The sequence below is a fragment of the Danio rerio genome, chromosome 22 (assembly GCF_052040795.2).
Source record: "Danio rerio strain M-AB ecotype USA chromosome 22, GRCz13ab, whole genome shotgun sequence".
NCBI lineage: Eukaryota > Metazoa > Chordata > Actinopteri > Cypriniformes > Danionidae > Danio > Danio rerio.
In genome coordinates this window covers 28,655,585-28,674,692 of record NC_141042.1, presented here as the reverse complement: position 1 = coordinate 28,674,692, position 19,108 = coordinate 28,655,585, and the positions used below count along the sequence as shown (strand labels likewise).

Genomic DNA, 19,108 nt, shown 5'->3' with positions numbered 1-19,108 from the left:
ATGATTATGACAGGAGAGCTTCCTTCTGTAACATCTGGAAAAGTGTTTTGTAGTCAGTAATCTGCAAGTACGCTGGAAACACGATGGCTTCTCGTTTTATCCTCTTTTCAACAGATAAAGAGAAAGAGGACAAGGTAAACAATCCTCATTTTCAATAAATTTGCCTTTCAAATTAATAGACATTTTCCTAAATGAAGATATCTCACTTTTTTTCTAAAGAAATTACCTGTATCGTGATTTTTGTTGTCAGTTTGGACACCGTCTGTTGTTTTCTTCATGGCAGGTTTAAAGCGTCTGTCAATATAATGGAAGGAGGTTTGTACTGTAGAACTGGATGAGCAGGTAAGTGGGCAGCCACAGTGTAACTTTTCTAAATGCAGCTAGTAATGCTTTTAGTATAACCATTTTAATGTCATTTTTTAAATAACTCAAACAGTTTGTGATCTCTCAGTGGGGAATTGAGAAAGTACCATTTGAGAATGATCTTACAAAAGTTATTTAAATGATTGTGTGAGAGTTACTGTACATTCTTTGCACATTCCTGTCATGGTTTGTTTGTCATTGTAAGAGCATGTTAAGAATGCCAAACTCCTAGTTACATTCTCAACATTCAAATAACCTGAAAGCAAGAATTTAAATCAAATGGCTTCATCATTCGAGTTTGGTTGTTCATATGAACATAAGGGTTTGATTGCATGTATGGACCTTGTTGCAGTACAGGTCTTACAGATGCTTAGTTGGATTGTGAGCAATCAGGCAATTGCATTGTCATGACTTGGTCAGTAATAATAAGAGGTACATGTGTAAAATAACATTCATAAATCAAGTTATTCTTGCAGATGAGTCAACAGCCTGCATTTTCCCATAGGCATAAGGCACTTCTCGAGGTCTGGCCATCCACATGATTTACAAGAAAGTAACTCTCAGACTTCGATTCAGTTCTTCATACAGATATTCTGGTCATCAGAAGGATTAGCCTTCACTATAGTCATCCCTCTTGTGTTATGACTCTGACCCTAGTTCATGGCTTATTTTATTTTTTGTTTTAGGTAAATGTTTCAACGGTTGGTTTGCAAATTTGAGGTTTGTTATCAGACCAACTGCATCATCACATTCTGTGCTTTCTATTGGTCCTTGATTTAACAGACGTCATATAGATGCAAAAACCTCTAAAGGCCATTTAATATTTTCTTTTAAAATTAGCATTTTTCTCTAACTCTTGTGTGTTGGCTCACTAATTTTACATTTATAGTGACAGATAAGTTCTTTTTATTGCCTTTCAAGTGGAAAAACCTGAACATAAATATAGGAAGCTGAGAAAAATTTCTCTCTTTAGGAGAACTCTTCACGTTTTACATTAGGATTAGAGAAAGAAACATTTAATATGTGTAAAACTAATAAACGGTGGCTAAATTATAGTGTGGGCCACAAAAAAAAAAAAGCATTATAACAATATACCTATTCTGGTCTAAAATATTAATAAGTTCTGAGGCAAAGATTTGTACTGCTGTCTATGACTATCTTTATTTTGGAAATTCATTTTATTTATTATATTCATTTTATTTTTTATATAGTATATCTTTTCATTTATCATAATTATAGGTGGTTCTATTTGCTGTGGCAACCCCTGCACCCGACTTAGCTAAAAAAAGTGAGTAAGTGAATATTAAAATGATCATTTATTGACTGGCATTTGTAGCCTGATGCATTGACAGCATTACATTACAAAAATATCACTTGTCCTCTGCTTCCCTCAAGTGTCTGCAAAAATAAGTGCATTATATGTACACTGTAAGCTGTTTTGTGATTTGAATACATAAGAGTTGGTGGATGTCCTTTCTGCTGCAACCCAGCTCTGAGAATTTACCAACTTGTGCACCCCCTACTACTGGGAAACACCCACTTTCCCATTTAAACCCACACTCACACACAACATGCAATTTACTTTATCCAATGCACCTATATATGTCTTTGGACTGAGGGGGAATTAAGAGCAAATGCAATATGAAGAAACAGAAAAAATAACGTCTGTATCATGGAAGAGTCAAGAATGTTTTAAACTGATTCTAAGGAAGGATGTGAAGATGGCACTTCTGTGTGAAAATATTGAATGACATCCTGTAAAGGGATTGATTCAAAATGTACAAATCCAAGATGGGTTGTAACTTTCTGCTCTTATTGTGTATGATTAAGTATAGGCTGTAAAACCCACTCTTTACCTCGGCTGGTGGGGCTGGCTTGATTACATCCTTAACTTAGTGGACAGCAATCTTTTGATGCAAACCATAATCGTAAATGCATGGACCAAAACTTGGGGGCCCATCTTGTAAACAAGAGGGATTGACACTGATGCACCAACAATGGGGCAGCAAGTGGATGCTTAGTTCATTCATTCATTTTATTTTCGTCTTAGTCCCTTTATTAATCTTTATTAATTACCATAGCGAAATGAACCGCCAACTTAGCCAACATATGTTTTACACAGCAGATACCCTTCCAGCAACCCATCACTGGGAAAACATCCATACGTTCTCATTCACACTCATAAACTAAGGACAATTTAGCTTACCCAATTCACCTTTACCGCATGTCTTTGGACTTGTGAGTGAAACCGGAGCACCCGGAGGAAACCCACGCCAACACAGGAAGAACATGCAAACTCCACACAGAAACGCCAACTGACCCAGCCGAGGGTTGATTATATTGTTTTGCAATATGGAACAATTAAGTGTTAAAGCCAAATCAAACATAATTCACAGAACACTGAAATTTAAATGATTAAATGGTTGTCTATGGTTACAACTAAGTTAGTTATAAAGTATCTGTTAGAAATGATAAAACATAAAATGATAAAAACATACAGTATTAATTGTACCCAGCTTAAATGTAAAAAAGTTACCTGAGATGGAAGAAAAGTGAGACAGGGGAAGGGTGAAAGCCAGATAGCAAAAGAGCCAGAGAAGTGACACTCCCAAGAAGCCAGAGAGAAGAAGAGCCAAAGCAGGAAAGAGACAGAGCAAATGTTTTGTCTTTTCCTTGATCATATGTCCAAAGCCTGAATACTGAGACATTCAAACTGACCAAAGCAAGAGCTTCATCAAAATGTAACCACACTGTAACCCCCCTGAAATCCACACACTTCAGCCAGACCCAAATTTTTATAACCACTTCTATTTTCGAAGGTGTATGTGCTTTTTTGTGAAAAAAGACATTATTTGGTGCAGCTTTCCTGGTCTTCAATGAGCCCAAGAGAGCCCCTGTTGTTATCTTTCTGCATTGGTTACTGGTTGAGGCCCTTATTAAGTTCAAATCATTGATGCTTGCTTACAGAACCGCCTCTCACACTGCATCCACTTACCTCCACCTGCTCCTGAAGGTCAACATCCCCTCCAAGAGTCTCCGGTAGGAGAGTGAGCATCGCCCTGTGGTGCCATCGCAGAAAGGCTGTACTGTAAGTCACTTTCTAAAACATTTTCATTCCACCCTGGTGCCCAACATTTGCCACAGTTTTTTTTGCACATTTGCACCAGACAATGATTGTACATTCAAAAAAAAAAAAAAAAAAAAAAACTTGTGCATTTATGTTAATGTATTAAGTGTGCTTTACACAGGCGAGTCGGCTTAACAAACTACCTGTAAAACACACTCTTACTTTCTTTCTCTTTCTTAAAAAAAACTCCCCCCTCCTTAAACTAGCACTTAATTCTCAGAGCACTAAGTTTCCTTGCATAATTATAATAATTATAAATATATATACAAAAATATATGACATTAAAAATTGTTTACTGGTATTGCCTAATCCAGATCTAGCAGATTGGATATATTTTGCGTCCAATAAAATAAAAAATTAAAAAAAAATTCTGAATGATGATATACTGTAGACGTGTGAGGTCACAGAAAACTTGACTTCCTCTGACTGATGTGGCAGAAGTTTTTTCTTGCATGCTTCAGAGCTGAAGTGACTTAGCCTTGCATGTTAAGAGAGGAGACACGGGTTTGATTAGACTAAACTGTTTAAATCAAGCCAGCAGCATGAAGATTATTCATCTTCAACTCTGTGAGTTTATTATGTAATGAATATATTTATTTGCACTTTGTATATTAAAAACAATAAAAAATAGTTTTATGCTTCAAACTTTTTAATATGGCTAACCTTAGTTGTGGTGCTTTTTTATGTCTTGCAGACACATTCATCTGTTTTCAAGCTGCAGTGTCAGATCTATTAACTGATCTGGGATCAAATGTGACCCTAAACTGTGATCTTGATGAAAATGATGTTTACTGGATTATACAGAAAACTTCAGATCCTCCAACAGTGATTCTACGATCATTTTCAACACTAGCAGCATCTTACTTTAATAAGTCATTCAGAAGTAAATATTCAGTGCAGTTTAAACATCGTCTGGTTATTAATAACATCACTGCTAATGAATTAGGAGTTTATCACTGTATGAGCACACGCACACCTCCACAATTCAGCAACAGCAGCAGAATCTACATCACCGGTGAGCTCATTTACTTATTACTGTTGATCTGAAAATACTGATGATCACTGTTTACATTTGTCAGTTATTATTTTTTCATATTTTTAAAAGTATTTTTTGTTGACAGGCTATGACAATGTGACTACTTTCCTTACAGAAGCAGATCAACAAACTGTGTGTCAGAATCGGACAGTGATGGAGTGTATTGAGCACAATCAAACACATCATCAGACTATCATCATCATCATATCTGCTGTGATGAACGGCCTTCTGCTCATTCTGCTGATCGGTGAGCTTTGGATTCTTTAGCTAAAGAAATTGTTTTGAAAAAAAAAAACTAATCATAATTTGAAATCTCTGTTCCATATTTAGGACTAGTAAAGGTTTTTGTTATTGGGAATAGAAGATTCACAGAACAATCAGAACAAATTCAACAGACACAAGTTACCGAACAGCATCAGGATCCAGAGCAGCTACAGGTTAATTATGTGGAAACATCAAAATATTAAAAACTCTTTTCTGGCTTGATAATGATATTTCCTTCTTGATAATTGTTATTGGAGCCTTTAACATCTGTTTTATTTAAGGATGTTTTATTTTTAGCTTAAACACTTTAAAATCATTCTTTCTGTATGCCTCTATGGACTTTTCAAAGTTTCATAAAAAAATGCGCTCCAGCCAAAACAACACCACCTACGCTGCTCTACACCTGGCGAAATCATGAACGCCAAGGTAGGACTGATCTCGTACTTATTTTAGTCACTTTTTTAAAAGTACATTCAGTTCTGAAACTTCTAACCACAAACTGTTTGACAGCAAAACATTCAAAACAATAACCAGCCGACCATTATATAGGTAGTTTATAAGTTATATATATAAGACCATTATATAAGTATTTTAAATGTTCTGAGACAAGGGTGTAAAAACCACAAAGAAATAAGCTAAAATCATCTACGTTTTATCAATTTGCAATTTGTTTGTTGTTTTATTCTGCTTTTATTATTAAATACTGAATGAATGTCTGAATGTTTTATAGCCACAAACTATTCCCATTTAAAGTGATGTGGCATTATAATGTTTATAAATGTCTGCTTTATAATAGTTCGTTAAGAAGTTTTTGTTGACAAGTTCTCATTTAAGAGTTATGGTTATGGTTTGTTTTGCAGCAACTGTATTACTTTTTTTCTGTTAGCAATTGTTGCAATCTTATCAACCAAACTTTGGTCTTGTATCTTGATGAAAAATAGTTAGTTCTTAGAATGAAAACCTTTGCACGTGACTTTTTAGCTTTTTGTAAAATCTGATTTATTGAGTTTTCAATGCTGTTGATCTGAGAAGATCGCAGAATCTGAACAATTTCCTATGTGTTTTAAAGATTGTTTATTGCTTTATGTAAGTGTGTGATGAATGGCTGTAAAAATGAAATAAACATATAAAACCATCAGTTTTAAAATTGTATGTGACCTTGGAACACAAAACCAATCCCATTTTTCAAACTAAAGTATATATTGTATCAACTTTCACTTTTTGAAAATCTGCAATTTGAGGGTTAAAGAAAACCACCTGAAAAAGTTGTACAAATGATGTTACTAGCAATGCATATTAGTAACCAAAATTAAGGTTTGATAAACATGCAAAAGAAAATTTACAAAATGTCTTTACTGAACATGATATAACTTAATATTGCAATGATTTTTTGGCATAAAAGAAAAATGTATCATTTTGATGCATACAATGTTGGCCATACTTACAAAAATACAGAGCCAACTTAACTGGTTGTGTGGTCCAGGGTCATTTATTCAGAAAACAAAATGTTTATTACTTCTGTCTTTCTATACCTTAAATAAAATTTAAACATTTTCAAGATGAAAAAACAATGTCTGTTTTATTTTTGATGTAATCCATTATTCATAATCGTGACTTCCTTTTACCCTTGCATTATGTTTACAATTTTGTATTTTAATGGACCAAAATCTCTGAGTAAAGTTTTGAGTTCCTTGTTGAATCTGTGCCAGAAAAGATCAAGGCATTTCAGAAGGTAAAATGGGTTCAACCTGTTACTGATAAAGTGTACCTAATAAAGTGGCCTGTGAGTGTGTGTGTGTGTGTGTGTGTGTGTGTGTGTGTATATATATATATATATATATATATATATATATATATATATATATACACACACACACACACACACACACACACACACACACACACACACACACACACACACACACACACACAGTGCAAAGCATAAATGAGCACACCCCTTTTTGAAAATTAATATTTTACCCCATTTCTAAATTAATATAATATATTTTGGTGCATTTTAACAAAACATCTTTTGGAATTGACAGATAATACATTTAAATTAAAATATTAAAGATATTGCAAAAATAAAATTATTTCAACTAAATTTTACACTTTTTTATATTTGTATTGTGTGTCTGTCAATTTGATTTAGTCTACAGCAAATCACACAATGGCGATTACATAAAAAACAGATTATGAACATTTAACATTATTATGGTGGAGAAAATGAGTATTGAACACATCACCATTTTTTCAGAAAACATTTATAATGGTGCTGATGACTTTTCCTCAGATGTTGGTAACAACCAAAAAAATTCATATGTGCAAAGAAAAAAAATCTACCTTACATCAGTAGTTCCCCTTCGGTTGGGGAACTTCAGTGCCATAGAGTGGATGAAATCCACGAATGGGAGGATTCGGTTCAGAAGCCGCTTGTCTGAAAGAGTATTGAACGGGCCAATGAATGCAATGAATTGGCAGCGTAAGCTTGCACAGGTGTACTTCATTGCCAATTATCCCAGCATATAAGCACACACACCTGGAGCGAGCAGACGCCATCCTTTTCGCTTCAGAGACTTTCTGATCGAGTGGATGAGGGTTCCTCCTGCTGTGACCAGCGATTCTGAGCGAACGAGAGCATTCTCCCGGTCCAGAGTGTGTACACGCAGCGGCAGACGGTCGAGCTGGGTTTCTCCCTTGCCTGGCGTTCTTTGGGTCCGGTCCTCCAGAGCGGTGCGTATAAAGTTGCAAACTTCACAGAAAGAGCAACACAGTCGTGCAGCACGTCCTTTTCAGGACCTCCTGCTCCTCTAAGCGCTCCATCCAAGCTTCGGGCAGGGGAAGCGATCCGTCTAATAGATGGTAGCCCTTACGCCCGATGACACCGGAGACTAGACGTCCACCGCGGCATCGGAGGATGGGCTTTCATTGTCCGATGATGATCCAGACCCGCTCGCCCCCTTCGGGCTGGTGAGCGCTGTCACTACAGATCCTGAAACGGACATGTTAGCCGTGCTTTCCCGGGCTGCTTCGGCCGTGGGTTGGAGATGGTTTATCCCCCAGCTCCGTGGCCGGACCGACTAGAGGGGCGTTCCCTTCTTCCCGGAGGTGCACAGTAGGCTCACGCGGTCTTGAAAAGCACTTTTTTCTGCTCGTGCTGCGTGTCTCTCCACCCTCACCACTCTTGACGGTGGAACAGCCAGAGGGTATGTGGCGATTCCTCAGGTTGAGTGCGCGATGGTGGTAAATCCGCGCGGCGCCTCTTCTTGGCGGGGTCCGCCTCGTCTCCCATCCAAAGCCTGTAAGTTATCTACCTCCCTCGGAGCTACAGCTTACATAGCTGCGGGCCAGGCTGCTTCTGCCTTGCATGCGATAGCCACCTACCAGCGCTACCTAGCGCAGGCGCTGGCCGAGCTGCACGAGGGTGGGTCCAACCCAGGCTTACGAGCTTCGCACCGCCGCCGACTTAGCTCTTCGGACTACTGAGTCCGCTGCGTGTGCGTTGGGGAGGACGATGTCCACATTAGTCATCCAGGAGCGCCACCCATGGCTGATATGCGTGAAGTCGACAAAGTCCGCTTTCTTGACTTTCCCCATATCCCAAACCATGTTCGGCGACACCATCTGTGAATTCACCCAGGAATTCAAGGCGGTGAGAGAGCAGTTGATGGGTGATGTCTTATCGGCGGTCTGTAGCCCGCTCCGCCCGCCGTGCCATTCATACCTGCTCCTCGCCGAAGGCGCCCGCCTACAAGAGCTGCTCCGCCCCCGCACACGCCTCTGGCGAAGCGAGCGCGTCGGGCACCTCGGAAGCAGGCAGCCCCCCTGCCCAGAACGCCGCTAAGTCTGGCAACGGACCGCGAAGCGTCCCTGGGACAGGCCATCTGGAGAAGAGCGAACTTGCTCTTTCCCCGCTGGAGGGCGGGGCCCCATTTCCAACGGCACTTTTTACTGCCATGAAAACATTATGAAAGGGCACTTTTCCACTTCCCCGGATGTGACAGCCTTTCTAGCTTGCAGATTCGCCAGTGGCTCACGAGCGCTGGGAGGACGGTCTCCTTTCTCCCACCCCTCGAGCCTCCCCTCCGGAGCTCGGGTGCGGAGTGAGAGCAAATATCTCACCTCCAGCTTTTCTGTGGGACCCGCGCGCTTCCCGGATCAGCACACCCACTCTGCGCTGCCCCACTGCTGGTACGTCAGCGATTGTAGCGATGAGTCCATTAGCGAGAGCTCTGCCTGCCTGGTTAGCGCAGGCCAGCTCTTCGCGGTGGCTCATACGCACAATCAGACTCGGCTATGCGATTCAGTTCGCGAAACGGCCCCCCAAGTCGCGGGTGTGTATTCACCAGGGTCAGCCCCCTGTCCCTGTCTTGCGAGAGGAGATTGCTGTCCTCCTGGCGAAGGATGCAATCGGGCCGCTCCCTCCAACCGAGATGGAGAGCGGGTTTTACAGCCCACACTTCATCGTGCCCAAAAAGAGCGGTGGGTCACGGCCAATCCTAGATCTGCGCGTTTTGAACCGCTGCCTGCACAAGCTGCCGTTCAGAATGCTCATGCAGAAGCGCATCCTCCAGTGAGGCTGATTTTTGCCCTCTCTCGGAGCAATTGATTATGCACAGAGACAAAGTGCTCTGGCACTTCCACCTGTGGTGGTTTTAGGTCAACTGAGAAAAGAGCAAACTCGCCCCCGTGCAGAGGATCTCTTCTCTCGGGCTGGAGCTGGACTCAGTCACCGTTCAGAATGCTTATGCAGAAGCGCATCCTCCGGTGCGTTCGTCCTCTGGGTTGGTCTGCAGCATTAGACCTGATGGACGCGTATTTCCATGTCTCCACTCTTCCTCGCCACCGTCAGTTTCTGCGGTTTGCATTTGAAGGTCGAGCTTGGCAATACAAAGCCCTCCCCTTCAGGCTCTCTCTGTCTCCGCGGGTCCTCACCAAGCCCGCGGAGGGTGCCTTAGCGCCCCTTCGGCTCGCGGGCATCTGCATACTCGATTTCTTTACGACTGGCTGATTTTTGCCCTCTCTCGGAGCAATGGATTATGCACAGAGACAAAGTGCTCTGGCACTTCCACCTGTGGGGGTTTCAGGTCAACCGAGAAAAGAGCAAACTCGCCCCCGTGCAGAGGATCTCTTCTCTCAGGCTGGAGCTGGACTCGGTCACCGTTCAGAATGCTCATGCAGAAGCGCATCCTCCGGTGCGTTCGTCCTCTGGGTTGGTCTGCAGCATTAGACCTGATGGACGCGTATTTCCATGTCTCCACTCTTCCTCGCCACCGTCTGTTTCTGCGGTTTGCGTTTGAAGGTCAAGCTTGGCAATACAAAGCCCTCCCCTTCGGGCTCTCTCTGTCTCCGCGGGTCCTCACCAAGCCCGCGGAGGGTGCCTTAGCACCTCTTCGGCTCCCGGGCATCTGCATACTCGATTTCTTTACGACTGGCTGATTTTTGCCCTCTCTCGGAGCAATTGATTATGCACAGAGACAGTGCTCTGGCACTTCCACCTGTGGGGGTTTCAGGTCAACCGAGAAAAGAGCAAACTCGCCCCCGTGCAGAGGATCACTTCTCTCGGGCTGGAGCTGGACTCGGTCACCATGGCAGCGCGCCTCTCCGGAGAGCGCGCTCAGCTGACGCTGTACTGTCTGAGAGAGCTCGACAGTAAAATAGTGGTCCCACTGAAACTATTTCAGAGGCTCCTGGGGCATATGGCATCCGCAGCCGCTTCTGCTGCTCGGATTATTTTATATGAGACCACTTCAGCACTGGCTTCACGATCGAGTCCCCAGACGCGCATGGCACGCACGCGCACACCGAGTCTCTGTTACTGTGCTGTGTCGCCGCGCCCTCAGCCCTTGGAGCGACCCCTCGTTCCTACAGGCCTGGGTGTCTCTAGAACAGGCGTCCAGTCTTGTTGTCGTTTCAGCAGACGCTTCCAACACGGGCTGGGGGGCTGTGCGTTGCGGGCATGCAGCTGCGGACCTGTGGAAAGGTACCCAGTTGCATTGGCATATCGCCTGGAGCTGTTGGCAGTGTTCCTCGCTCTCCACCGTTTTTTCCGGTGCTGGAGCGGCAACACGTGCTGGTCAGGACGGACAGTACGGCGGCGGTGGCGTATATCAGCTATATGGGGGTATGCGCTCTCGCCGCATGTCTCAGCTCGCCCGCCGTCTGCTCCTCTGGAGTCATCCGCGGCTGAAATCGCTGCAAACCATTCATATTCAGGCAGGCTCAACCGTGCAGCCGATGCGCTCTCACGGCAGCCTTACGTCCTGGAGAATGGAGACTCCACCCCGAGTCTATTCAGCTGATATGGGTGCGATTCGGGGAAGCCCAGATCGATCTGTTGCTTCCCCCGAGATCGCTCATTGCCAGTTGTTCTTTCCCTGACCGAGTGCTCTCAGCACGCATGCACTGGCTTACAGCTGGCCTCGGGGCATGCGCAAATACGCGTTTCCCCCAGTGAGCCTGCTCGCGCAGTTACTGTGCAAGGTCAGGGAGGACGAAGAACAGGTTGCTGGTTGCGCCCCTCTGGCTCAACCGGACCTGGATGTCAGAGCTCTCCCTCGCGATAGCTCTTCCCTGGCAGTCCCTTCGAGAGAGCACCTACTCTCTCAGGGACAGGGCACCATCTGGCACCCTCGCCGATCTTTGGAGGTCCTTAGACGCGAGGAAGACTTAGGTAACCTCCGATTGCGGTGGCTAATACCGTCACTCGGGCTAGAGCCCCCTCCCCGAGCGCGCCTATGCCCTGAAGTGGAGTCTATTCACTGAATGGTGTGTCTCTCGCACAGAAGACCCCCGTAATTTGCCAGATCAGCGTTGTGCTTTCTTTACGCCGAGAGAAGCTGGAGAGCTGGCTGTCACCCTCCACACTCAAGGTTACGTGGCTGCCATCTCCGCTCTCATAACGCGGTGGCTGGCAGCACCGTGGGAACGTATAACCTCATCATCCGGTTCCTCAGGGGCGCTAAGCGAATTAATCCACCCCGCCCCCTCTCATGCCCTCTTAGGATCTCGCCCTCGCTACACAAGCCGCGTCAGATCCCTTTGATCCTCGACTCAGTATCTTTCTGTCCCTGAAGACAGCTCTGCTGGTCGCGTTGATTTCGATTAGAGGGTCGGGGACCCGGAGGCATTTTTTGGTCAGTAACTCGTGCCTGTAATTGGGCTGGCTTTCTCTTACGTCCTGAGACCCCGCCCGCAATATGTGCCCAAGGTTCCTACCACTCCTTTTTAATACGAGGTAGTGAGCCTGCAAGCGCTGCCCTCGGAGGGGGCAGACCCAGCCCTTCTTTATTGTCCAGTTCGCGTTTTGCGTATTATCCGGACCGCACTCAGAGTTTAGATCATCTGAGCAGCTCTTCGTCTGTTATAGCGGTCGGCAACAGGGAAGTGCCGTACCGAAATAAGTTCCCACTAGATTGTGGATGCCTTTCTTTCACTATCAGAGCCGAGGTGAGCCGCGTCCCCCGAGAGCGCGTGTGCACTCCACTCGGAGCTTCGCATCCTCTCGAGCGCGCACACATGGCGCCCCTCTAACAGACATCTGTAGAGCTGCGGGCTGGGTGACACCCAATACATTTGCAAGGTTTTACAATCTGCGAGTGGAGCCGGTTTCCTCAAGGGTAGTAGGTAACCCTTGGTGATTGAGGAAACAATTCGGTAGGGTGTTGAAACACGCTTGCTGCGCCATTCTCCCTAACACGGAGGTACGTGCGCCTTTTTATCTGTCAGTAAAGTTCCCCGTCAGGTGAGCCCTGCAGATTCCTCCGTGGCCCCCAGCACTGACTCAGCGGAGGAGTCACTTGCTGGCCCACTATGTTGTAGGTTATTCCGCCACGGTTAAGCCCCCCCAATCCCCCCCCCGGGTGGAACCGTGTCTTCCCTCTCCGCTAACCACTCTTTTGCTATGCGTACTCCCCCTTTTTAGGGCTAGTCCATATGTAAATTCTGCCATCTATCCCCCCTTGGGTAACGGATGGCCTCCGCAGCGTCCTCCCTATCGGGATTGCACGCTTCCCAACGTACTGTCGTATTTTCCTAGAATTATCTAGATGCTCACGACTTCCCAAATATATATCTAAATCCGTAAAACTTCTGTTGAAGTAGGATAAATTAGGGCCAGGGACACGTTGGAGGACGGTGCCTCCCATGATGTGGGTGCGTCACGCTTGCTTGACAATCCCCTCATCGGGGGCGTTGGTAAGGTGCAGTCATTATGGCGCTTTCCATACTTCTCCCATTCGTTGATTTCATCCACTCTATGGCACTGAAGTTCCCCAACCGAAGGGGAACGTTCGAGGTTACAGAAGTAACCCTTCGTTCCCCGAGGAGGGGAATGGAAGTGCCATACTCCGTCGCCATAATGACTGTCCCTTAGCTGTTTGAAAGTCTCTTCAGCTTAAAAGAATGGCGTCTGCTCGCTCCAGGTGTGCTTATATGCTGGGATAATTGGCAATGAAGTACACCTGTGCAAGCTTACGCTGCCAATTCATTGCATTCATTGGCCCGTTCAATACTCTTTCAGACAAGCGGCTTCTGAACCGAATCCCCCCATTCGTGGATTTCATCCACTTTATGGCACTTCCGTTCCCCTCCTCGGGGAACGAAGGGTTACTTCTGTAACCTCGAACGTTCTTCAGCAACCATCTGCCCTTAATCATTGTAAATTAATATTAGCTGCTTCAGTTCAACATCTACATTAGCAGGATGATGAGGATGAAACCAGCATTTCGGCAAGGCAATGATCCAAAACACAACCAAAGAAACTCTCAAATGCTTTCAGAGAAAGAAAATCAAGCTGTAGATTGGCCCAGCCAATCACCTGACAAATCAAAAAAATACAAATCTATCAGATTTGATAGACAAGATCCACAGAACCATCAAGATTTTTACACACTGTTGAAATCTTTAAAAACTCACATCTAAGCAATGCATGTAACATTTTTCTCCATATGAGAGGCGTCTTTAAGCTCCCATCACCAAAAAAACCTTTTATATAAAGTATTAAATATATTTCACTAGTTCAGGTTGTTGTTTGCTTTGTTTTATTTTTATGTTTGTATTGTATGGGTTTTTACCAAAATCTGGTTCAATTCCATGTCAACGGCTGCTTTAGAAATATTATTCAAAGGAAAAAAAACATGACATGTTTGATACATATTTTTCCCGCTGCAAATAGATGTTACACCCATTTATTACACCAAACTGATTAAATGCATGCCACTAATGCACATGAACATACTTCCAATAAACATCTGCCAAGTATATAAACGCGAATGAACACATCTTTAGAAGTTGTTTTTCCGTAAACAATAAAATGAAAATATTAAACATTACGTATGTGTAATGCCAAAATCAAAATCTTTGTAAGACGTTGAAAGAAATATCCATGTAGTCACTCTCCAAATATTCTGTTTTGTAACTGTGTCTTATCTTATTGTAAGTTGTCCCTGTACTAGGCGCCTTGACGTTGCGCCTTGACATTCTTGAGCACTGGATAAAATTGTTCTGCCTAACAGCTGAATATTTGCACGTATTCATAGCCCATGTAACCCTGACTACGATGTATAAAAGCTGGGAATACCCCAGACTTCTTTAGAAGAGAGCAATAAACTGTTGGATTCACATCTCTCAGTTGTTGTTGCATTCCTGGAGCTCCAGCTTACTGAGGAAACACACAGACGGTCTGCAATTTATCCCAACAACTTGGTGACCTCCGACATGATGAAGCTGATCAGGTAAGACATGAATTTGGTTTTGACTACCTGATTAGTTTCATCACTGAACTGAGTGTTCAGGAAGCTGGCAAGACATGAATTTGGTTTTGACTGCCTGATAAGCTTCATTACTGAACTGAGTAATCCTTGGCTGAGATTTTTCCTGAAAAGCCAAGAAGAGCGCGCTATACAAAATATGTGCTCAATATAATGTATCAAAGCCTGTGGCACAGCACCAACATTTACCAAGACCGATCAAATCTTTTTCTGAATGGCAAGTAGATTTCACGCATATGCCCAAGAGGGGACCGTTTAAGTATCTACTGGTTTGCGTGGAGAATTTTTCAAAATGGGTAGAAGCTTTTCCCTGCTCAATGGTGGTCATGGGAAGACCTTTCCCTATCCCATGGCAAGGGGGAATTATGGGAGTGGGTATTGAGCTTTCTAACCACATGTCAGAATTCTCAGCGGCCCTAATTCAGAAACTTAATCAGTATTGGGGAAGGGTAACAAAGAAACACCCTGAAATTCCACTTGAGGCAGCACACCCTTTCCAGATAGGGGACAAGGTGCTAATAAAAGATATAAAACCCCAGAAAGATTTAACTGACCCCAAATACAAAGGGCCAGCTGAGGTTCTGGCTGTTACACGCACTGCTGTATTAACTGATCTTTTTCCACAGTGGATCCATGGCACTAGAGTGAAACCATTGAAGTAAATGTCTATGATATGATATTAATAGTTTTTGTTTTGCAGACTACTTCTACTGATAACCCTACTGGGACTGACACAGGCCCACACTGAAGTACACAACTTATTCTGGCAGTATGCTAACTGGACTGCACGACAGACAACCAATGAGTCATGTGTTGTCTGCCAAGAAGTGTTCTCCTCTGCTGTGACTATATCCTTGAAACCTTTGCCTTTTACATGTACTAAACTTGCTTTTTGTACAAATGCTTTGGGAGATATTTATGAGTGGCGCCCCACATGTGTATCCAACAAGAAAACATGGGAGCCCCTTTGCAGATCAACTAGCAGAAAGAATCATTCTGTTGTAATACCTACACCTAGAACTATGGGTTTAAATATTTTGTTGACGAAACCCCAGGGGTTCATTTTTTTCTTTTTGCTTTAATGGCACAAATGGAGTTAATGTATCCACCTTAAGAGCTAAAGATTGTAATATAGTAATTTTCGGAGGTATATTTACCGTGGCGAAAGAATAAAAAATATAGTTCTCTACTAAGTGTTTGTCCCCGTTACATCCCCGGCACTTGTAAACTGAACAAACTTAAATGTGCTAATATCACAAATGAGACAGCTGTCACGGCATGTTACAACCTGAACAACACATACTGTCAACGCAGCAATGTAACTTGTCCCCACTTGGCCGAGACAGGATGCGGTCCTGGCCGATGACTGGTACTGGTATTGTGGGGGAGAAACCATCTTCAACACTTACCCCACCAATTGGACTGGTCTTTGTACTGTGATCCAATTACAACACATGGTCACTGTCATGCATCTTGCCAGACAATCCAAAAGGGAACGGAGGTCAGTTCCCCAGGACGACGTACCTGACGAACACCATATGAGATCACACTGGACTAGATTCTGGGAGGCTATGATTTCCAGTTTTGGCATGGCAGATGCCTTAAAACAGCAAGAGATTATGCATTATAGACTGGCCTCTTTTATTAACAGTACCACGGATGCCATTTCTGGACTAAGAGAGGAGATGAGAGCTCTGAGACTAATGACTATGCAGAACAGACTGGCTCTGGCCATGCTCTTAGCGGATGAGGATGAGATGAAGGAAAGAAATTATAATTGGGGATGGGGATTTTTAGAAAGCCTGTTTGGATCATTGGCTCCATATGTCTCAATAGTAGTACCGGTACTTATTATTTTCTTATGTGTATGTATTTTTGGTCCATGTTTTCTGAGATGTTTTATGGAATGAATGTATAGGATGGTTAATGCCTTAGGTAAAGGGTTATGAACATTTAGCTATGAATGGAACTGAGGGTAACCATTTAACAAATAGAGTTTATGAGAATATGGTATGATCCAGGCTCTTGTAAAAACAGAGCCTGTAAGAGGGGATTGAAAGAAATATCCATGTAGTCACTCTCCAAATATTCTGTTTTGTAACTGTGTCTTATCTTATTGTAAGTTGTCCCTGTACTAGACGCCTTGACGTTGCGCCTTGACATTCTTGAGCACTGGATAAAATTGTTCTGCCTAACTGAGCTGAATATTTGCACATATTCATAGCCCATGTAACCCTGAGTATGATGTATAAACACACAGACGGTCTGCAATTTATCCCAACAGACGTCATCCCTGACGCCTTACAAAAATGTTTTGTGTGTCAATAAAAAAATCAAATATCAGTAGTGAAATCATATTTAGAATCAAATAGAAAAATGTAACTCTTGTTAGATAGATCATAACTTTATTGTCAGATTGTTTTAAAATGCTGAACAAATTAACAAAATTAATTAAAAAACAAACTTATATATAAACCTCCGCATATGTGAATATGCGTGTAATAATAAGCATGTGTGTGTACAGTAACATGCTGCTTAGTGTGACCCGTGCCAGCTCACTGCACAGTGTGGTTAAAATCAACTGAAATGCTCAACCGAAACCATAGATATGTTCCACTGGCTTTGGCACAACCAATGACAAACAGGGTCACTTACCTTTGTATAGAGTGGGGGTTTAACCTTATACTACTGCAGAAATGTTCCTCTAGCCTCATGCATTGATGTACTTCAGTTCTCACAGTTGTCATAACCTCAAATGGAAACAAAGCAGCCTAGGCATTGCATTTCTTTATCAATATAAATCTTAACATTTATCAATGGCTGCCATGTGATGTCATGTGCTGTGGCTGTCAAAATGTTCTTCACATTATGAAAATAGTGATCATTTAGGGTAGTAAAAAATGGTGTGTCATCACTGTCAAAACCTTTTTTGTTTCCTTCTTTTTTCTTCAGGGTGAATAATATATTCACATTTTATGAGTTTTAGTTATGAATTGTTCACCAGTGAACAGCCTAAAACTGATAGATACTTTGAGAAAAAAGTAAAATGAGAAGTGTTGAAAATAGAACTCACGAGACTCTCACTTTAAATATGAGATTACTGCAAACACACACAACACATACACTAACACACATTTCTTATCAGCCAATCACATGGCAGCAACTCAATGCATTTAGGTATGTAGACACGATCAAGATGATCTGCTGCAGTCCAAACCGAGCATCAGAATGGGAAAGAAAGGCGATTTAATAGACTTTGAACGTGCCATGATGATTGGCACCAGATGGTCTGGTCTGGGTATTTCAGAAACTGCTGATCTACTGGGATTTTCACACACAGAGTTTACAGAGAATGTACCAAAAACGGAGAATATATCCAGTAAGCGGCAGTTCTGTGGGCATGTGTGGCAGTTCTTGAAGTACAAGGTCAGAGAAGAATGGCCAGACTGATTATGTTGTGGAAAGTTGCGCTGGATCTCGACAAACATCTTCTAAGTTTCAAAAAAGAGGCTGAGGTCTTCAAAGTTGTCAAGTTGAAGCAGTTTATTGTTACAGCAGATTTGGTCGATCGATCTCTCTCCTACAAATGTTCCAAAACCCACAGTTTATATACAGGCTTTTCCTATAGTCATCATGAAACAGTGGTGAAGCATGAGCATCACGTTATTTTCAGGCTCCAATAGGATTCTAGCCTTTATATTGATGGCTGTATGTTTTTCTGTTTTTGCACATCTTAAAGGTCATATTTCAACACTTTTTAAATGATTCTTCCTATGCATGCTATTGCCATGCAGGTTGAGCAAAGTTGTTTTTAAGTTGTTTTTGTCATGGTCAATACATCAATACGTGTTGCATATGCTGTCTGAATGGTCTTACTTCACCGCTGTTTACTTCTGTGTGTTTTGCTCTGCATCACTTGAATGTATTTCTATATGTTTTAACAGTGTATTTTAATAGTGGCAGATTATACAGTGATTATATAGTGATTACATAATAAAAGTTCCTCTATGATTCTCCAATATAAATCCCCCCTTAAGGACTTAATCAAAAAAGTCCTTTTCCTAAATCCCTCACTGAAGTGCAACTCAAGAATCCAACACTTGCAAAGTCTTAACATACTTGTGCAACCAAAAAGTTGCCCATCTACATCCTTATCAATTGTCAGCATCCTTCCGCCGCACTTCAGAGGAGAAACAGAACCAAACGTCTCCCTCTACTTTTTACTTTAGAGGGAGTAAAAGATCCCGCTCTCCCTAACTGAATACTTTCCTTGGGGAGTTCAACACACAATAATCATTAGACAGGTTAAAAACATATGCTTGTCAGCCTTGCTCACAGTTGTTGGTATACAGCATATACACTTGATTAATCATCATTTAATAGAAATCATATAGTTGTAGAATATTCTCGGCGCCTGTAAAAGAGCCATGATGTTTTATCCCACGTCGCCAGAGGTACTCCTGAGTACTGTCTGGTGTTGGAGCAGACAGTGGGTTTTTAAACCGCCAGTAGAGTCTGCTCTTCTGCATCTCCTGCCATTGGATACCA

The 19,108-nt window shown here is 42.9% G+C and overlaps 1 protein-coding gene and 2 long non-coding RNA genes across 3 annotated transcripts; 2 read left to right on the top strand and 1 right to left on the bottom strand.

The window, feature by feature from the left end:
* Positions 1-304, bottom strand: LOC103909619 (uncharacterized; the record flags this gene model as incomplete). Its single annotated transcript, NR_170293.1, is given in 2 exon segments — positions 1-103; positions 227-304. It is a non-coding gene; the product is annotated as an uncharacterized LOC103909619 (long non-coding RNA).
* A 3,696-nt stretch (positions 305-4,000) lies between these two features.
* LOC103909620 (uncharacterized) lies at positions 4,001-5,312 on the top strand. Its single transcript, XM_087304497.1, has 5 exons — positions 4,001-4,057; positions 4,185-4,505; positions 4,642-4,773; positions 4,857-4,962; positions 5,115-5,312. The coding sequence occupies exons 1-5, from the start codon at positions 4,033-4,035 to the stop codon at positions 5,206-5,208; spliced, it is 678 nt and encodes a 225-aa protein (XP_087160623.1). The 5' UTR covers positions 4,001-4,032; the 3' UTR covers positions 5,209-5,312.
* Positions 5,313-14,258: 8,946 nt separating this feature from the next.
* On the top strand, positions 14,259-16,755 carry LOC141380112 (uncharacterized). The gene is made up of 2 exons (XR_015522184.1): positions 14,259-14,524; positions 15,261-16,755. It is a non-coding gene; the product is annotated as an uncharacterized LOC141380112 (long non-coding RNA).
* Positions 16,756-19,108: the final 2,353 nt, after the last annotated feature.